The sequence below is a fragment of the Sarcophilus harrisii genome, chromosome 2 (genome assembly GCF_902635505.1).
Source record: "Sarcophilus harrisii chromosome 2, mSarHar1.11, whole genome shotgun sequence".
NCBI classification, from domain to species: Eukaryota; Metazoa; Chordata; class Mammalia; order Dasyuromorphia; family Dasyuridae; genus Sarcophilus; species Sarcophilus harrisii.
The window spans coordinates 502,952,064-502,971,417 of record NC_045427.1 but is presented as its reverse complement, the minus strand read 5'-3'; the positions used below and the strand labels follow the sequence as shown (position 1 = coordinate 502,971,417).

The 19,354-nt window shown below is 34.4% G+C and overlaps 1 protein-coding gene across 2 annotated transcripts in view; it reads left to right on the top strand.

Moving 5' to 3' along the window:
* Positions 1–18,911, top strand: part of LOC100929873 (aromatase) — a 29,442-nt gene extending 10,531 nt beyond the window's left edge. The window contains exons 4-9 of one of the 2 annotated variants that reach the window (XM_031955196.1): positions 1,895–2,071; positions 3,996–4,110; positions 7,373–7,487; positions 9,484–9,646; positions 10,202–10,443; positions 12,037–18,910. In XM_031955196.1, the coding sequence (XP_031811056.1) occupies positions 1,895–2,071; positions 3,996–4,110; positions 7,373–7,487; positions 9,484–9,646; positions 10,202–10,443; positions 12,037–12,285 (1,061 nt within the window). In that variant the 3' untranslated portion in view covers positions 12,286–18,910. Of the gene's footprint in view, positions 1–1,894; positions 2,072–3,995; positions 4,111–7,372; positions 7,488–9,483; positions 9,647–10,201; positions 10,444–12,036 lie in introns of both variants that reach the window. The other variant, XM_031955197.1, reaches the window with a different exon arrangement.
* The last annotated feature ends 443 nt before the right edge of the window (positions 18,912–19,354 follow it).

Sequence of the window (19,354 nt, the reverse complement as noted above, 5' to 3'; positions counted from 1 at the left end):
TGCCAAATAACAGGCTTGATGGAATGATCAGATCTTTTAATAGTGATAGATTCAGGGATGAGACATCATAGAATTCACAGGGCTTAAGGACATTACAGTGATATAATCTAACTTCCTCATGTTACATAGGACAAAACTGAGAAACAAAGAGGTTAAGAGATATGTTCCTTTTAGGTTCAAATTTTTGTCTCTGAGCATCTTGGTCGTATGATTCTGGGCAAGATCATCCCAATGCCCCAGGCAAATATCTTAAGACTCTAAGTTGCGAAGATGTTCTTTGCACTGGGAAAGTTCTTCACCAAGAATTCCTAGTATCTGTGAAATCACAGCCATACTACTTTTCCTGAAAAAACCTCCACTTTGGTACAGATACCTGAACCCAGACCTAGGAATTCCCAGTTCAGTGCTTATGCCATGTGACCACATGAGGGTTCAGAGTAAACTGAGATATCTTAAGGATACATTACTAATCTTTGAAGTGTATATTAAAGAAGCTAGGTATGCATTTGCATTACTCATTTCTCAATGCCCAAGACAGAAGAGTGTTCTAGATAGACTGCAGAGCTGTGCTTATATGTTTATTTCCACATTCAGATGTTATATAAGCATAGCTCAAGTGTTCTGTACCCAATGGTTATCTCCCTTTTCACTAACCTATATAGTAGAATAGACTCCATTGGTATGGCTTCTAAAATAAGAGAAAAGTATGCAAGTGTCAAGCAGCCCCTCACCCAAATGTTCATCTGCTTGGTTATAAAATTATAAGATTACAAGAGCTATCCTGAAGAAAACCCTGCTTTCTCCCAGACTTAACATATATTGGGGAAAATGGTTGACTTCACTGATCTAAGGAAAGATATAGACTATGGAGGAGAGGGCATAATTCTTGTATTTTCAAAAAAAGAATCAAGGGATCATAGATTGAAAGTTGTAAGGGCTATTAAAAGTTACCAAGTCTAAGACCTTCATTTTCAAGATGAGGAAACTGAGTCTCAGAAACTTTAAGTAGTTTGCTTAAAATCATATCTATAATGACAGCTGGAATTTTCAAACTCAGATCTCTGATTCCAAATTCAATGTTCTTTGCTCAGACTTATTAAGAGCAGTTATCCTTCACCAACAACTTTCCTGACTCTAAAGAGGTAATAGAATTTTAAGTTAATTATCAAGCTCCCTTTGACATTTCTATCTTAGGCCTATAAGAAGCTTTAAGAGAGGCATAGATTATTAACAATCCACAAAACTGTATCCTACCTAACTGTCTTATGAGATCAAGTGAATTTGCATTGCCTATTGAAATTAAACTGATGTATTAGTATTTTTAAATAATCACTGAGGATCACCTGCATTTATGGCTGAAACTCTTTCAGCCCCCAAGGCAACAGTTTCATATTCTCTGTCCCAGCAGAACATTCATTTGTGGCAGATCTATCGGCTGTCTGGCTATGTCTTTTTTAATGATAGTGAAGGGTAGCTGAGGGAGTGAGTATTTCAGGAAATTGGATCAAAATTCTTGTTTCTGAGGAATTTTTCCCATGAAACTCTAGATATCTATCTATCTACATTGATAGAAGGCACCATTTCCTTATTCTACTCTCAACTTCCTTCTGTCTGTATTGATCCAGTCTTTTGGAGCAAATATTAAGCATTTTAACAATTTCCACTTAAATCCATGTCTGCTCCTGACTACTATTTGTAAATAAATCCAAAGTTTGTCTTAAACACCGTTTCAAGCTCCTTAACACAGAGACAAAACTCTAAATGCTAGATGTATTCAAATCATTGAATAATTGAGAGTCTTTACTTCTACTTCTGGACTGTGGACATCACCTAACTGGATTATTTTGATTCTAATTTTGGTTTACTGACTGTTTTATATATGTGTGCTTTTTAGCTTTGTCTGGGCCAGGCCTTGTGCGCATGGTGGCTATTTGTGTTAACTCAACTGTAATTCATCTGGACAAACTGGAGGATGTCACCAATGAATTGGGTTATATCAATGTGCTGAACCTCATGAGACGCATTATGTTGGATACCTCCAATATCCTCTTCTTGGGGATCCCTCTGGATGGTACTGAAAATCTTCTTGTCACATTACATTTTTTCCTTTTATTGATGAGAAAGCCAGAATCTTCCCTCTACAAGGAGAAGGGAGAGATAGGAGAAGATTCCTGTAAACACTTTCTATTTTTGAATTTGTCCTTGATTATGTATTTAACTGAATTTATGGGTTTTGTTTTTTCAAGTGTGTTTGCTTTACTTCCTATATAACTATGAGTTGTGCTAGGATGGAAACTATGTCTTCTGTTCATTCTATAACTCTATTCAGGTCTATAATATTGCTCTGTACATAATAGAAGTTCAATTCATGTAATACTATTTTGACCAAAGGTTAAAAACAAATAAGTGTGTTCCACTTATTAGCTGAGATAGCCTGCTGCCAACCAAGTTGAACTTTTATATACGCCCATTATTTGGGGCTTGTATATGTGCAAATATCTACTCCCCAGTTCCTCTAAGATATATACAAACTTTATCTGTATTATATGAAATGGCAAGTAGCTTACATGTAGATAGCAACATGTCATTTTAGCAAAAACAAAAACCTGTATCAATGATAAGCTGCAGTAACAGAAGCAGGGGCCAGAATGATGAGAATGATAGTCTCACTGTTCCCTGCTCTTTTTGTATCACATCCAAACTATTGTTTCAGAAAGGATTTTGACAAGTCAAAGTACATGCAAGTATATGCAAATGGCCAAAATACTAAGGGGGTTCAAACCAGAGGATCATTTGAAGGAACTGGGAGTATTTAGTCTGGAAGAGAGAAGGGAAAAAAGGAGAATGGTAGTTATTTGAAAAGATTTGAAGAGCTGTAATACAGAAAAGTAATTATACTTATTCTGCTTTGCACTAGAAATTAGAACTAAGACCTATTAAATTTACAAGGAAGTAGATTTCAATTAAATATAACTAAAAGCGTCTTAATTATAGAGCTGATCTGATATGGAAAGAGCTGCCTCAGGTACCCTTTCGCTAGAAACCTTCAGAGCAGAGCCAGATTTTGCTGTGAATAGAGGCTGTGCTAAATGACCACTAAGATTCTGTCCAGATCTAAGAGTCTGAATTCTATAAGCCATTCTCCCATTCAAATTTCCTTTCAATAGGGAACACGATGCCCAGTTTGCCTGCATTATATAGAAATTATTTAATTTTCAATAGTCTAATAGATCTAATAAGTATCTGATAATTAAGTCAAGCAACAGCTTCATTTTTTGTAGAGGATATTTAAAAGGAAATGAAGCAATTGCAATTTTATTATGAATTTAGAAAGCCTAAGTAATGTCAAATAGATTATTTACATTCCTTTGTCTTCTCAGGTATTTCATCAAATAAACATCAACTTCACATTTCAGCCTGTGTTGAAGAGACCAGGTGTAATTTAAGAAAATTATGTTCTTTCTCCATATGCTATTGTGTAATTTGGGCTGTGTAGATCTAGCTACCTCGTGGTTATGTTTGTCCAACAGCATCAAATGAAGTGAAGATTTTACAGTTACTCAACAGCAGAAGGAATGGTGATTCTTTGCCCTTCCTATTACTAGGTACCATTCCTCATACAACTACTGATTTCCATCTTCTCCTAGAGAATAGCTTAGATTTAAATTGTGTGACCATGGAGGCTTGCCCTGTGGTGTATATGTGAAACTCTGGCCTTTGTCAATAAAAGTCAAAGTGAAAAGCTGGTAATTATTTAATTGTTTTGGCTAATGCAGAGAGATATAGATAGGCAAACTGAATAATTGAAAGCCTGAATCATGTAGTCATTCTCACTTGGTTAAAACTCCTATTGAAATTATCATTGCTTTGCTTCATAAAGAATCACAGGTAGCTAAAAGCCTACTATTTGAGAGTATTTGGGGAATATGCTCTGTTCAAAGTAGCCTTTTTTGATTACTATATTACCTAAACTGGTTTCTCATTTTTATTTTCAGAAAATGCAATTGTGATCAAAATACAGAACTATTTTAATGCTTGGCAAGCTCTCCTTCTCAAACCAGACATCTACTTTAAGATATCTTGGCTATACAAAAAGTATGAAAAGTCTGTGTAAGTAACATTACTTTGAAAATTTGGGAGATAGTAGGATTTCTTCTTTTCTAACTTTGCTTTGTTTTCCTTTTAATAAATTTTCTGTTATAAATGATTTGCGAACTATACCCTAAATAGATTATATCATTTTAGCTGTCTTAGATCAGATCACAAAGCAAAGGAAGAATATTCTTGATGCATGTTTTTTATATACAACTAACTCTATGATTTGTGTGCTCTGGAATTTGAGGCTAGCACCACATTGATTATCTGGAGAAAAAGGCTGGCTGACCCCATTTCTATTATTCCATAACAATCTTTTTTTTCCTCCTCTAAAGGAGGGGTTCATAATCTTTTGTCACAAATTCATTTCACAGTTTACTGAAGCCTATAGAACACTTGCCAGAATAAAAAGAATTTAAAAAGGAAATCAATTATATTGAAATAAACTCACCAAAATATAAAAAAGTCCAGATTATAAACATCCCAATCTGTGTACTCTGGTTCTACAATCCCTGCACTAGAGCAATGTTTTTGGTTATTTGTTTTGTTTTTACTCTCAGAAATGGAGCTACTGAGTCAAGTTACAATTCTGTTACTTCACAATTAATTTTCATTAACTCAATTTGAAGGGATTTATAATACTTTTGAAGACTGAAATACTTCAAGTTAAAAGAAAATAACTGAATGGTTGCTGTGGCAGTACATATACTAAAAGAAGATGACTGAAAGTCTAAACAAAACCATGGGACTATCTATGAAGGAAATATTATATTGTGTGTTTGGTATTTTTTGGTAGGACTTGAAAATATAAATAAATAGAATGTATATAGTTAGCAATTTTGATTGTGCCCAATCACTTACACTAGCCTAGCCCATTAGAAATTTGACAGTTGCAGATCATAGGCTATGTGGCACATATTCATATGAGAGAAAGCAACTTCTTCCTGAGCTCTAGTCTTATATTACCAATTTCCTATTAAATATTTCAAACTAAGTTTTCTATAAGCATCTTCAGCTCTGCATGCCCAAAGCAAAACTCATTATCTTTTCTCTCCCTTCCCTCCTAATCTATATATTTTCCTAACTTCCCTCTTTTTGTTAAGAGCATTACTATCATTCTAATCCCCCAACTCTCAACCACAATGTTTTCACTTGTCACTTACTACTCATAATCAGACAGTTGCCAAATCACATCTTTTCTGATTTATAACATCTCTTATAATTGACCTCCCCTTCACTCACATGGCACTTCAGTTCAAGTTCCCCAAACCTCTCATTGACTATTACAACAGCTGCCTAATTGTTCTATTTGCCTCAGTTTTCTCCCCACTCCAATCTATCCTCCAGCTGCCAAAATGATTTCCTAAAATGCAGGTTGAATCACATCATTTTCCTAATTAATCAACTCTATTAGTTCCCTATTACAACTGCTACTCTGCTCCTTCACAATATGATCCTATCCTTCCTTTAGTCTTCTTCACAAACACTGCAGTACACCCAACTTGGCCCTCTTACTGCTTCTCACATCTGGAATTCCATGCCCTTCTCCAAGACTTTGCACTAGTTGTCTTACCTGAAACTCATCCCTTCTCTCCTCTGCCTTTTCCAATGCCTAGCTTCCTTCAATGTTCAGCACAAGTGCTACTTTCTAACTAAAGTCTTTCCTGATCACCCCAAATGCTAGTGCCTTCCCAAAAATATAATTTGTGTTTTTTGTACTTGCCACATATACATATGTGTTGTCTCTTCTCGTCAAATTATAAAATCCTTGGGAGCTAGACTTTTTTCTTTATATCCCCAGCACATGACTTTATAAATATGATTTACCCAAAGATGATTTCATCCTGAAGGTAAATAGATAGATCCAAAAAAGAATATTACATATAATTTAGTTCAACACATTCGTTTTACAGATAATAAAGCCAAGAGAAGTTATGGGACCTACTCAAGCATATATAATTATTTCATTAGTGACAAAAATAAGATTAATACCTAAGTCTCTTAAATATTAATGTATTTCTCATTCTACTTTATCACCATGAATATTATACCTGTGTGTTTGTATATAATGTATATGTGTCCGGATATATATGTGCACACACTTATCTGTGTGTACTGTGTATGTATATGTAGCAGCAAGAAAGCCCAGGGGATAGAGGTCTGGTCCTAGAGTCAAGAAAACTCATCTTCCTGAGTTTAAATCCTGCCTCTGGTAATTACTAGCTGGGTGATCCTGGTCAAGTCACTTAACCATGTTTGCCTCAGTTTCTTCATCTCTAAAATAGTTGGAAAAGGAAATGGCAAACCACTCCAGTAACTCTGCCATGAAAACCCCAAATGGGGTCATCAAAAGTTTGACATGATTGAAAAATGAATACCAACAAATTATGTCTGTGTGTTTTATACTTCAATTACCTGCAATTTCATCAATATAAGTACTCACTCCTCCAACATAGACCCAACCCCTACTACAAATAGCCTTCAAGAGGGGCTGTGGTTGAAAAATTAATTAGCCATCATCTAATCTGTTAAAGAGTTATATTCCCTGTCATGTATATGTGTGTTTACATATTGTACATATATATTGAATGTATATATGGTTATACATACATATTATATGCATATATATATCCCCATTTATATCACTTACCCTCTCATTTCTCTAGGCCAGAAATGTATCACCCTGGAGGCTGAGTTGAGAAAAGTCTCCTAAGAAAGGCCAAAATTAGATTATAATGGAAAATATTTAACAAAATAAAAATACAATAGAGCATAGAAATGTTAATGTACTCTTCTAAGTCAATATGCTGTCAGATCATTTCTATTTAGTTTGACTGCATTGCTTTAGGGAATTTTCTAGGATTATATATACATAAATATATAAACTTACATACACACTATAGAGATGTGTGTATATGTTAGTTCATAAATGATAGATCATAATAGTCATTTATACATATTCAAATATATATGTGTTAATGTTCAGAATGTCCTGAAATTTTAGTGAAGTTTTAAGCCATTATAAAGTTACACTAAAACATTTGAGACACACTATCCATAGCTTTTAGCTCATTAAAAAAAAGTGTCAATTGATTCTAAATCAGTGTTAGGAAATGCAAGATATATGGAATTCAAACATATTTGTAAAAATTCAATTTCATTTATTTAGTGATACAAATGGTATTAACCAAGAACCCCTTATTTAAACGAATGACAGATAGATTGCCCAGAACTGAAATGAACCAGGATAGATTAATTTTATTTATTTTTATTTTAGCAAGGATTTGAAGGATGCCCTAGAAATTTTAATAGAAGAAAAAAGACACAGACTTTCCAAAGATGACAAACTGGAAGACTGCATGGATTTTGCTTCACAATTAATTTTTGCCCAGGTACAGTCAACAATTTATCATAGAAATAGGCTCTTGTACTTGTTCTTATTACTTGTGTCTACTTAGTCAAAGTAAAATGATAGATAAATTTACTATCTAAGTTTGTTAGAGGGAAGCTCATGATCTATATAATTCAAATAAAAATACTTTTTTCCTCAGTAGATTTTTTAAAAATCTAAACCATCCAAGTAACTATATAAACCCTACATTTTGGTAAAAAACAATTTTAATATGATTACTAATTGTTTTTGTAAAATATATATGTGTAAAGAACATAGAAAGAAATATGTCCATATGTATATACATATATGTTTACATATGTGCATATACATATATATCCATTAAAAATCAGATAATTATGAACATTAGATGTAGTCTTGCTGAAAATGCTTAACCATATACTAGTCTCTTTTCAAATCAAATTTCAAAATACATTGTTTTCTAGTTAGTACAAGTCACTACATTTCTGTAACAAAGCAAGGAAGGAACAGCCAGTGCAAGCTCATTTACCCATTCAATAAGTGGGCTGAAAAAAAATTCTTTAGTTGCTTTTTCAGAAGGATTTCTTTTTCTAAAAATTATTGATCTCAGTTAACAATTTGATAATTGTTACAGTGGCAGTCTAATGGCTATATGAAAGAATTTTGCTCTATTGGCCAGGAAAAAAAAAGTGAAAATCTGATTGTTTCTTAATTTAACCAGCAAGGCTTAATGATAATGGCAAAATATGGATGTGAAAACTTGTCATGGATAAGTAAGGTTACATTAGTGGTCATGAGAAGGTTTAAAACAAAATATCGCTGAAACTTTGTCCCACCATCAAGACATTTATGCCATTAGTAAAATGTTCCCTGTGAGTGAATAGCTATTCTCTTAAGATGTATAACACCATATCTTTGATTGACTTATTAAAGAGAGAAGGGTACAAATTTAAAGAAGTGTCTTTTATGACTACTAAGAAAATCTGAGTTCAAGCTTTTTACTTATTTTTTAATTTTAGAGATAAGAAAATTTTGATTTGGACTGGCATCCAATTATGAAGTTATGGCTATATAATGCTTCAAAAACTGGTCAAAAAGTGAACATTGACCAGCTGTGTCTTATACACTATTCCAAACATTTAATTGGACTGCTTTTCATTGAATTGGCAAGTGATATGAATTGGCCCAACTGACTCTATGCTCTAGTATTATCCAGATACAATCTGAAACCAGACTAGAAATATGATAAATAAGTAGAGGGCAAAGGTTAACTCACAGGTAATAATGCAATAGAAGCAAGGTCTGAATTCAAGTAGTCTCTCCAGAACCATTGTATTTTTTACTCCTATTATATCTTAAGATCAGAAAATGTTGTGTTCATTAGTCTGGTTACTTTTAGTTACTCTTAAAAGCCAAGCTTTAGGGTACACAACAATTGTTAACTTTGACCCTGTTCCCAACCACTATCAAGACATGTTTTGTACTGGGGATTGTAAAATCTTCAGTGAATAATCCCATAACCTCTGAATCTGGTTATCTTGGAGATGCTACACATCTTCATTTTATTATTGCAATAGTGTCCCTTTCCCCCAGGGTTAGCACCTGTGTGTACACACACACACACACACACACACACACACACACACACACTTATCTTCTATTCTAGGATTGAAATTATAACCAGCAGAACAAACAGAATATATATAACCATAACAAACAGAAGAAAGGCAAATATTTAAGCTAGACATTCAGGTATCTGAACAATAGCAAATAATCAAGTACTTGGAAGTAATAGGCTGGAAGGCTGAATTTTTCAGGTCTCATCTAAATCCTTAGTTTCTGGTAAATATTTTTTACTGCTTAATTACAGTGAAAATATGGATTTTTTATTTTTTAAACCATTCCTAAATACTTTTCAGATTCTTGTTCTCAATGTTAAACCTCCTCCTACTTTCCTCAGCACTTTGATTTCTACTGTCACTTTATTTTTTAAAAAATGTCTTTGTATTTTCCAGGGGCGTGGAGACTTGACAGGGGAGAATGTGAACCAATGCATCCTGGAAATGTTGATTGCTGCCCCTGACACTCTGTCTGTCACTGTGTACTTCATGTTATTGTTGATTGCAAAGCACCCAAAGGTTGAAGAAGCAGTAATGAATGAAATACAGACTGTTATTGGTAAGGATTTAAAAGAAAGCCTCAGTTAAATCAGTGGCTCTCAAAAATAGTTTAGTCAGAAGGTCCTCTTATTATAGCCAAAGTACTTGAAATTAAACATAAGATTTAAATAACTTTTTTCCAGAGAGTAAAGTAATGAAATAATCTTTTTGCTACCTGAAGTTCAAACACTTTAGGGATATCTTGGGATATTGGAATTTAGGTTTTGTTTTTTTTTACCACTCAGAATGGAATTATGTGTATGATAAAAAAAAAATCATATTAGAATTCCCAACTGTAAAGTAGATGGCATGTAAAACCATGAAGGCCAAATGTCCACAAGATTCAAGAATAAGATAGACATTTATCTTTTTAGATGGTTTACATTTTTCTAATGGAACAATGTACCTTGAAATCTAGGTTTTAGATACAATGTATTGTTAATATAAAATTTCAAAATTATTCAACTAAGCCCTTCAAAAACTGATCTGTATAATTGAAATAGCTCAAGTGGTTTCTATTACAATGAAGATTGTAACATTAACTTCCTTTATTCTTTTTGTAATATTCCTATAGGTGAGAGAGACATTAAGATCGGTGATGTGCAAAAATTAAAAGTGGTTGAAAATTTCATTTATGAGAGCATGAGATACCAACCTGTTGTGGACTTGGTCATGCGCAAGGCTTTGCAAGATGATGTGATTGATGGTTATCCAGTGAAAAGGGGAACTAACATTATCTTGAATATTGGAAGGATGCATAAACTTGAGTTTTTTCCCAAGCCAAATGAATTTACTCTTGAAAACTTTGCAAAGAATGTAAGATATCTCTCTTGGGCATTTAATAAACTAAAATGTACCTCTCTTTTAAATTGAATACAAAATTAAAATGATGAATATTCTAAGTAGGTATTTTTTTCCCTAAGGCAATGGGGGTTAAGTGACTTGCCCAGTCACACAGCTAGGAAGTATTGAGTGTCTGAGACTAGATTTGAACTCAGGTTCTCCTGACTTCAGGACTGATGCTCTATCCACTGCACCACTTAGCTGCCCCCTGAGTAGGTATTTTTACACCAAATCTGAAATCATCCTTTTTGACTCCCCCTTTCCCTACAAGAAATGTACATTTTCCCTTGTTTGGAGTAGCATCTGATCTACCCTATTCTTACAGCCCATCCCAAACCAGCAACCTTGTCACACATTAGAAAAAGGAAAGGGAATGGGGAAGGAGGGTGGAAAAAAGGAACAGAAAAAGAATTAAGTCCTTACTATGTGCCAGGTACCATTATGCTAAGTACTTTATAAATATCTCATTTGATCTTCATTCAAACCCTGAAAAGTAAGTGCTGTTATTATCCTCTTTTTGCTGTTGAAGGAACTGAAGCAGACAAAGGTTATGTGACTTGCCCAAGACACCCAGTTTTTAGCCCTGTTGCTTATTACTTCCTCTATGGCTCCGAAAAAGTAACATTTAGCCTCTTAGACTAGATACAAGGTGTCAAACTCACTGCCCAGAGAAATTCCTGAGTGTTACTGGAATCAAGATTAAAAATGTAATTGGGGAAATATTTAACAAAATAAACTAAAATAGAGTATGACATAGATAATATGAATTTGTGGTTTTATTAGTCATATAGCTGGCGGATATCAGTTCCCATTTGAATTTGACACCATTAAACTAAGATAACTTAAAAGATCCCTTCTAGCTCCCTATGTGATTCTCTGATATATGAGTAGAAATGGTTGAACATTTTTTAAAAAATCTAATTAATGCATTGTTTTGTTTATATTATGCCAAACAAGTGTTTTTACTATCTTTTTACACGGAAGTAATTGATTGGCTTCACTTTCTAATTATATGGCAGATCATTAAACTCCTTTGATTATGAGTTTCTTGCCTGTTCTATAAAAAGAAACACTTTTAGTAAATAATATTCAAGTTCCCATCTAGATCCCAAAAACCTAATGATTCTATGAATCACGCAAGTTTGACATTATATAGATCAAAATTCTACCTATTTAATTTTTTTAAATTATCCAGGTATCTGGTATCTTAGAACATTCATTTAGAAATTGATGTGAATCTGAGATATCTTCCATCTTGTTAGGAAATGATCTATGCTGTATTTCTTTAAAATACATTCACCTGAAAAAAAAATCGGATGGCAAGAACCATCCAGTACTGAAGCTATTATTAGATAAATCAAACTCAACTGGAAAAACTTTTTCAGCTTGATTCACTGTAATTTATCTTCTAAGGAGCTATTAGGTTAAATGACTGGAACCCCGAATCAGTGGTCTTGATGCTTGTATTAAGATTTGATTAACAAATCAGACCAACCAAATTTTTAGTGTTAGATAAATGCTACTTGCCTTTCACATACTTCTTCAATTTTCTGTTTATTCTCACAGGTTCCTCATCGTTATTTTCAACCATTTGGTTTTGGGCCCCGTGGCTGTGCAGGAAAATACATTGCCATGGTAATGATGAAAGTCATCCTTGTTACAGTTCTGAAGAGGTTTCGTGTGCAGACATTGACAGGATGCTGTCTTGAACGTGTTCAGAAAAAAAATGACTTGTCTTTGCATCCAGATGAAACTAGGGACTTTCTGGAAATGATTTTTATTCCAAGAAATAAAGAAAAATGCCAAGAACAATAAAGATGATTATTCAGCATCTTCTTGAGAACATTCCTCATCTGTAGTCCATCTGACAAACAACCACCCTTCCCAGGTAGTATCATTCTTATGATGAATATTTAGCTGCCTATAATGTTTTGCAGGCCCAGAAACTATAGGTTATCAACAAATTGGAATTCTATCATCTTCAAATAGGGACAACAGACTGCAGGAAAAAGACATTTTTTGTTTGGGGCGAAACTGTTAACCAAGAAAAACTATAGCCTTTTTAAGGACCCAGTTCCACAGATGTATTTTGTGAAGGATGGGCCCCCAGTAAATCTCTGTTCTGAATTGTCATGGGATCTCTGGTGACCTATCTTTAAGAGCTTTTGAAGGGATATTGCAGATATTATTTAAGGCTGTATGTACTGCTGTATGTACCCAACAGCATGAATTGGAGAACTCAAACAACTATCCAAGTAATTTGGGCAAAAGAAATCTGTTGTGGATAAAAAAAGATTTGGGGGCATGACTCATCCAGCTTTTCCTACACAGATTAAATGTAATGGGAAAATGCTTAGAAATGCAGCATTTGACTTTGTATAATAGCCACAAACTATACACAGTTAACTCTTGATTATCCATTGTAGAAAGTAAATCTATTTGGGAGAAGGGGGCAGCAATCCAAAGTTGAATATGAAGACCTTAAAAATTATCTAAATCTTATAGCACTAGTATGAATTTTGGAGAGTTAAGTATGAAATATTAAAATTGTAACTATATTGAAATCACTTAGCTTATGTCTCCATACTCATTCCTTGAAGTTGGAGGGGAGACAGGAGAAATGAATTTTAATTCTTCAGTACCCTGGCTCTTGAGTTAGTATAAAATCATTCCAGAATCTGTCTCCCATATTCTTCATCCACCATCATTTATCCTCCTTTTCCTCATGTCTCACTTTTCCCCCCAAGTTTCTTCATCCTTTCTCTCAATACTCCCCAAATCTAAGGTGGCAAATGAATGGGGAACAGAATTAAAGTGGAAACTATTCCAGTCTTTTTTTTTCTACCTCATCAAAGAATAACTAGAGACTTGGCAGTTATGTGGTTTATTTCTCCACTGCATAGCCACGAACAAAATTTGTAGTTAGAATGTAGAGAATAGTTGTCTACAGTAATCAAACTGAGTAATTACTGAAAATCCACTTGAATTCCTACCCTGCAGACATTGTGGCTACAGCTAAATAATACCAAACAAAAATATAAAACCGAAAATTTTCACTATTATCTAGACATTTGTAAATATCCAGATATTTGGCATCAAATAGACCAACCATTTTGATATTTGACTGAATTTTGAGTTTTTATCCTGAAGGTTGGCATTGTACAGATCTAATGTATGTGAAGGAAAATATTGTAAGTTCCTAGAGAGCAGGGACTATGCTGCCTATTTTTATTTTGTATCCTTCATGCAGCATCTAGTACACACATTGAGTACTCAATCAGCATCTTTGACTGATGCCAGGAGCCAAATAAAAGTGCAGAGTTGAGGCAATTATCCAGAGAATTCAGGGAATGAGTACCAGCTACTTAAGAAAAGAAAATTTTATTAACTTAAATTGTTTAGATTGTCTACATGACTCAGATTCACTAGATAATTGCCCAACCATTCACTTACTTATGTCTGTGTGAACATGGATATATCTGAAGCCAGTCATACAATCACAGTTAACTAAATAATTCAAACCTTCAAAAGGAGCATTGGTGTTTTAGGTTTGCATTATTCATTGTTGCCATGCTTAGATTCACTCAGTGCTTACTGCCCTCATCTTTTCTTAGCTTTTCTCTAGAGCTACATAATGCAGGCTGAGCAGGCTTGGAGCCAAATTACTACTGTTTTCTTGCCACAAAGTAGAGCTTTAGAGGCCAGCCATGGTAAATCAGATGTACCAGATGTGTTGATGTTTTACAATCTAGAAAGAGCTTATGTTTACACATCCATTTATAATGGAAAGCTGAGGCAACTTTATGGATAATGCAGTCAAAAGCCTACTGAGGAAAAAAGTATGAAGTTTCCATCTTATCAGCATTGACTCTGTAAAAACCAAATAATCTGAAATGACTGTTCGGATCTTTGCTATACTTTGTCTAACTAGACAATACTTGTATGTTGTATCGGCCTGGCCCCAGGTATTTGAAGTAGCATTAATTTTTCAAAAGACTGTTGAGAGTCAAAAACTTGAAAATTCAATTTTCTCCATAAATTTTGCCTTATGTTTTCAAAAGCTTAATGGCCATCTTTGAATTTGCTATGAACTGTATTTTATCATAATTCTATAAGCATCTGAATGTGTATGGTATCAATGAAATGCATGAACTAAGGGCTTTCTCTAGGGTCAAATTAAGTCTCCTGAGCATGCCATAAATCTTCCATCATGTATGGCACTCAAGGAGTTTCATAGTGTTATCTCTTTGACACAGAAGAGAGAAGAAGATTTCTTCTTCCTTGTTTTCCATAACAGTAAGGACTGAAGTGAAGAACATACATTCACATATGCATGTACATGCATGTATACACACAAACACACCCTTCTAGTTTCCTGCCATCACTAGCACTCTAGCGTACAAAACTCACAAAATATCGTGATCACAGGGAGAAAATGAGCTGGTGAACCTCTTACAGAGTAGTCAGTTTGCTTTATTCTGCATCAGACCTTGTCCCCTAAGCCCAGGGTGTTGGTGGATGCATTAATTGTACTGTGCAACATAGCACATATGGGCAATGATTTTCTCTCTCATTTAATAATTTACTAGAAATCCCCACTTTAGGCCCAACCCATGTTCTTTTACCCAGAAGAAATTTACTTTACTCAAGTAAAATTCCTGCTAGCATTTTCTAAGAAATAACCTTTACATTTCATGGCCCTGTTATCTACCTTTGACACATGGGATTGATCCATTTGTAAGAATACAGAGCGTGGATATATAGCACATTAAAGGATACATAGGACTTTCTTCACAATAATTCTGTGAAATAGTGTCTTGCCCATGGTCACATAATTATTAAGTCTGAGGTATGTGTTGAATCCAGATCCTCTCACAGTTAGTTCAATGCCTCTTCATTGTTGCCTCCTTTTATTCTATAGAATCTGAGGGTGCTAAATAGGCTCTCCTCCAGTATGGGATCACAGTCTTAGAGGTTGAAAGGTTTTCTAGTCCTGTACTTTCATATCACAAATGAGAAAATTGAGGCTCAAAGAGTAGAAAGGTAAAGAGGTGAATTAAATGACAGTCACATTTAAGCCTATGTCTCCCGCCTCCAGAATTAGTAATCTTTCCACTGTACCTATATCTTAAGTCTATGGTATTTCATACCTTCTTGTTGTTTCCAGAGAGCAACTCCAAATTAGATTTGATACAAATAATGAATTGCTTGGTTTTGAAATAGTATTTTTAGTTGGATTTATTTCAAAGAAACTTAGTCAATGACTAAACCTAAAAATCAAATATTACCCTTATCCTAATTCCTTCATGTTCATCAAAAGTTTTCATGTGTATTGTGAGCAGAAGTTTCTTTAACAATACTATGATTGATATATGGCACATTCTGATCAATCCTTTAAAAGTTGGGGGGTTTTCTCTGAACTAAAAGTTCAGAAGACCCAAGTTTTAGTATAGTGCTGATACTTAGCTTTTTGATCTTAAGTTCTGTGGTTCTATTTTTCTCATATGTAAAACAGAAATAATAATTTCTCTCTTACCACTACACAGTCATTGTGATGATCAAAGGATCTCAAATAAAATCTTATGTGTGAAAATGCTATGCCAATGTTAGTGATTTTATTAATTTGGAAAAACCTTTTTTCAGGAGTGAATTATCAGGGGTTAAAATCCTGTAATCTATGTAAAATCCATAATCTAACAACTACAGACATTCCCAATTGTTAATGATTTTTAGAAGTCATAATATAGGGGGGAAATTGTACTTTTAATATCCCAACATCTAGTCAACAAACTAGGCCACAAAACAATGCAGTCCCTTGTGACGGAGCAATCCATCATATCAGTAGTTAATATAGCCAAGATAACTGGGTCAACAATGACACCAGGACACTACACAGCTTGGTAAAAGCTAAAATGTTCAGTTGTTAAACAAACAGATTTTTCCAGTTATTCAGATATTTGCCATCAAGTAAACACAACCACATACCTACTTTTTATTTCTGTAAAACTGTATGTTAAAATCACTTCTATCTATACACCCATTTCTTGAAGTTTTATACACATTAATAAATTAAAAGAGCACAAGCAACTGAGTACGGATTATTTCTTTCTATTTTATATCTCTAACAGCTAATAGAGTGCTGGCACAGAACTGACACTTAAATAAGTGCTTGTTGGCCAATTACAGATTTATGTATCTCCATTATGTAGTATTTTATTACTAGTAAGCTGGAAAATTAGGGTAAGATATTTAATTGTTTCAGATCTTGGTCAAAAATTGGGAAATTTGCTTTATGCACTCTTTACAAACCATTTATTTGTTCACTCCATTGCCTTGTATATAACCCTTTATGTCATCACTCACATTACCAAAGTTGCTTTTCCCTCCCTCTAATTAAGAGCAGTTATCAATAAACTAATTAAAACTTCATTGACACTAAAATATCTCTCCTTTTGATGTTTCCTCTCCCATCTTTGAGTTCAAAAAAATCAATTGTTGAAGATACAGTTCCTATGAAAACAAAAAAAAAAAAGGGATTTTAGTAGATTATAAATTCAATATGAAACAACAGTAATATATGGCAATCATATGTGATCATAGGTTTTATTCAAGAAGTATAATGTCTAGAAAAAGAGAGAAGTTTTAAAATTACTATATTCTTCCCTGATTATTATGTTCATTGAAGTCATCAAGTATCAGGAAGGATAGTGACTGACAAGCTGTAGCTTGCCCACAGTAAAATCTCCTAGACTGGTGAAGGGAAGGTATCAGGAATAAGTTAGATGGTTTCAATTATTGGGAAAAATCGTCATGTCGAGACAAATTATGCTTTTCTGCTTGGCATCAAAGGGCAGATTAAGAGCAATGAGTGAAAGTTATAGAGGGACAGGTTTTAGCCAAATATAAAGCAATAGTCTTAAGAATTAGCTGGGAAGAAGCGAAATTCCCTGAGGCTATTTAGGGAAGTACTGAGCACTAGAAGTCTTCAAGCAGAGAATAAATGACCACTTTAAAAATATTATAAAGGAAATTTTTGCTTATTTATGAGTTGAAGTAGATTATCTGATATTCTCTGATTCCAAGCCTGAAAGTTAAAGCAATAATTTATACAATTCTATATATCTCTTAACTTGCTACTGCTGAGTGACATTAGCCAGATTTACATAATATAAACATTTTGCTTATGAGACATTTCAGATAGTACTTCAAAAAAGTATTTTTTTGTGCCTAATTGCAAGGAAAATGGGAAGGAGGAAGATAAGGAGCAATCACATAGTTTGAATTAATCTGGAGCAAATGAGGAATGATACAGATGGCCCTCATTTCCATGGTCAAACCATCTAAATCACCAAAGATGTGAATCTCCCCTCTGTAAACTGACACTAACGCATTCCCTTGCCAACAGGCTCCTCTTGATGTTTTCATTTCAAAATCCTCTTTCCTACTTCTAGAACAGATGCTTATAGACTCTTCAAAAACCTACACACAAGGTGGTGAAAAGCCATGACTTCTAGAAAAAAAAAGTCAAGGCAACAGGGATAGAGGATCCATAGGTCTGGCACTGCGGACAACATTCCAAAGCAAGTGCAAAAAAAGACAAATGCCATTTTCAATTGTTGTGATGCTAGTAGAGTAGAATGGAGACTGAACAGGGAGACAGAGGACTTGGATTCAAATTCTGACACTACAACTACCTTTGTGTTCTTTGGTGAGCTAATTTCATTTTTCTGGATCTCCACTTTCTTGTCTATACAATATGACTGAGTTCCCTTCTACCTCTTCATATCACATTGTGATCAAAAGTCCCCTGAGAAATATGTCTATTCTATTTAGCATAATGAATCAGAATGAAGACTTTGAAAAAATCTGATTGCAGCCCCCATTGAAGAGATTGATGAATTCTGGCTCCCATCTTCAGTCAAGTTTGCTAACCTTACATGAAAACAATAATCCTGATGTAGTGGGAAAAGATTGTATTGAAAGGAAAGGGGTTAAAATCCTGTATAACAGGAGGTGGGTACTAAGCTAATCATATTCATCTATGCTGAAGAGTCTCAAGATCAGCTGTTCTTGACTAGGGAATAGGGGAGACACATCTGATTTTGTCATCTGGCAATTCTTTAAGTCAAGTCTAAATATAAACACTGACAACCTAGGTTTGGCTGTCTTAATGCCCATTTGTCATACTCTATAATCAAACTTCAGCCATTTTTTTTGACACACACATATATACACCTCCTGCTAGATCTCTGATCCTAGTGCCATCTTTTAGTAAACACGATGTCATAGCAATTATCCCTGCAGTACCTGGCACATAGTAAGCACTTAATAAATGCTTTTTGACTAATTGACTGAAATTTATGTGGTATTTTACATTTTTTCAAAGTACTTCCATAAGCTCATGAGCTTCACAGACTTTTTAAAAATTGAATAAGATATTGTTGTTTGTCCTTCGTTTTCAAAGAGGACCATGACTTCAAGGAGATGATTCCATGACATGCAAGTGAATTGGATTTAAGTGAGGGAAGGCTATGTGAGGTCACCTGCCTCATTTTGCCCTCCAGAGCCATCTATTTCCAGTGGCCAGATGTAGAGCTAGAAGACTGGAGATGGCCCTACATGCAATGAGAGGCCTTAGCCTTTTTAAGCTAAGGTTTTCAATAGATCTGTTTGCCTGAGGTCACACTCATTCTGGGTTTAAGGCTAAGGGCCATAGTATAACACTGTAGCTTTTGGTTACAAAGCTATAGGAGTGTAAGTGTATTATGTATATTTGGAGGGGTTCTAGATCTCAACCAAGATGTAGCTCAATGATTCCCAGGTAATTTGAAGTCTTCTAGATCAGGCTGAGAGGCACTAAAAAATTAGATAAATTGCCCATGAC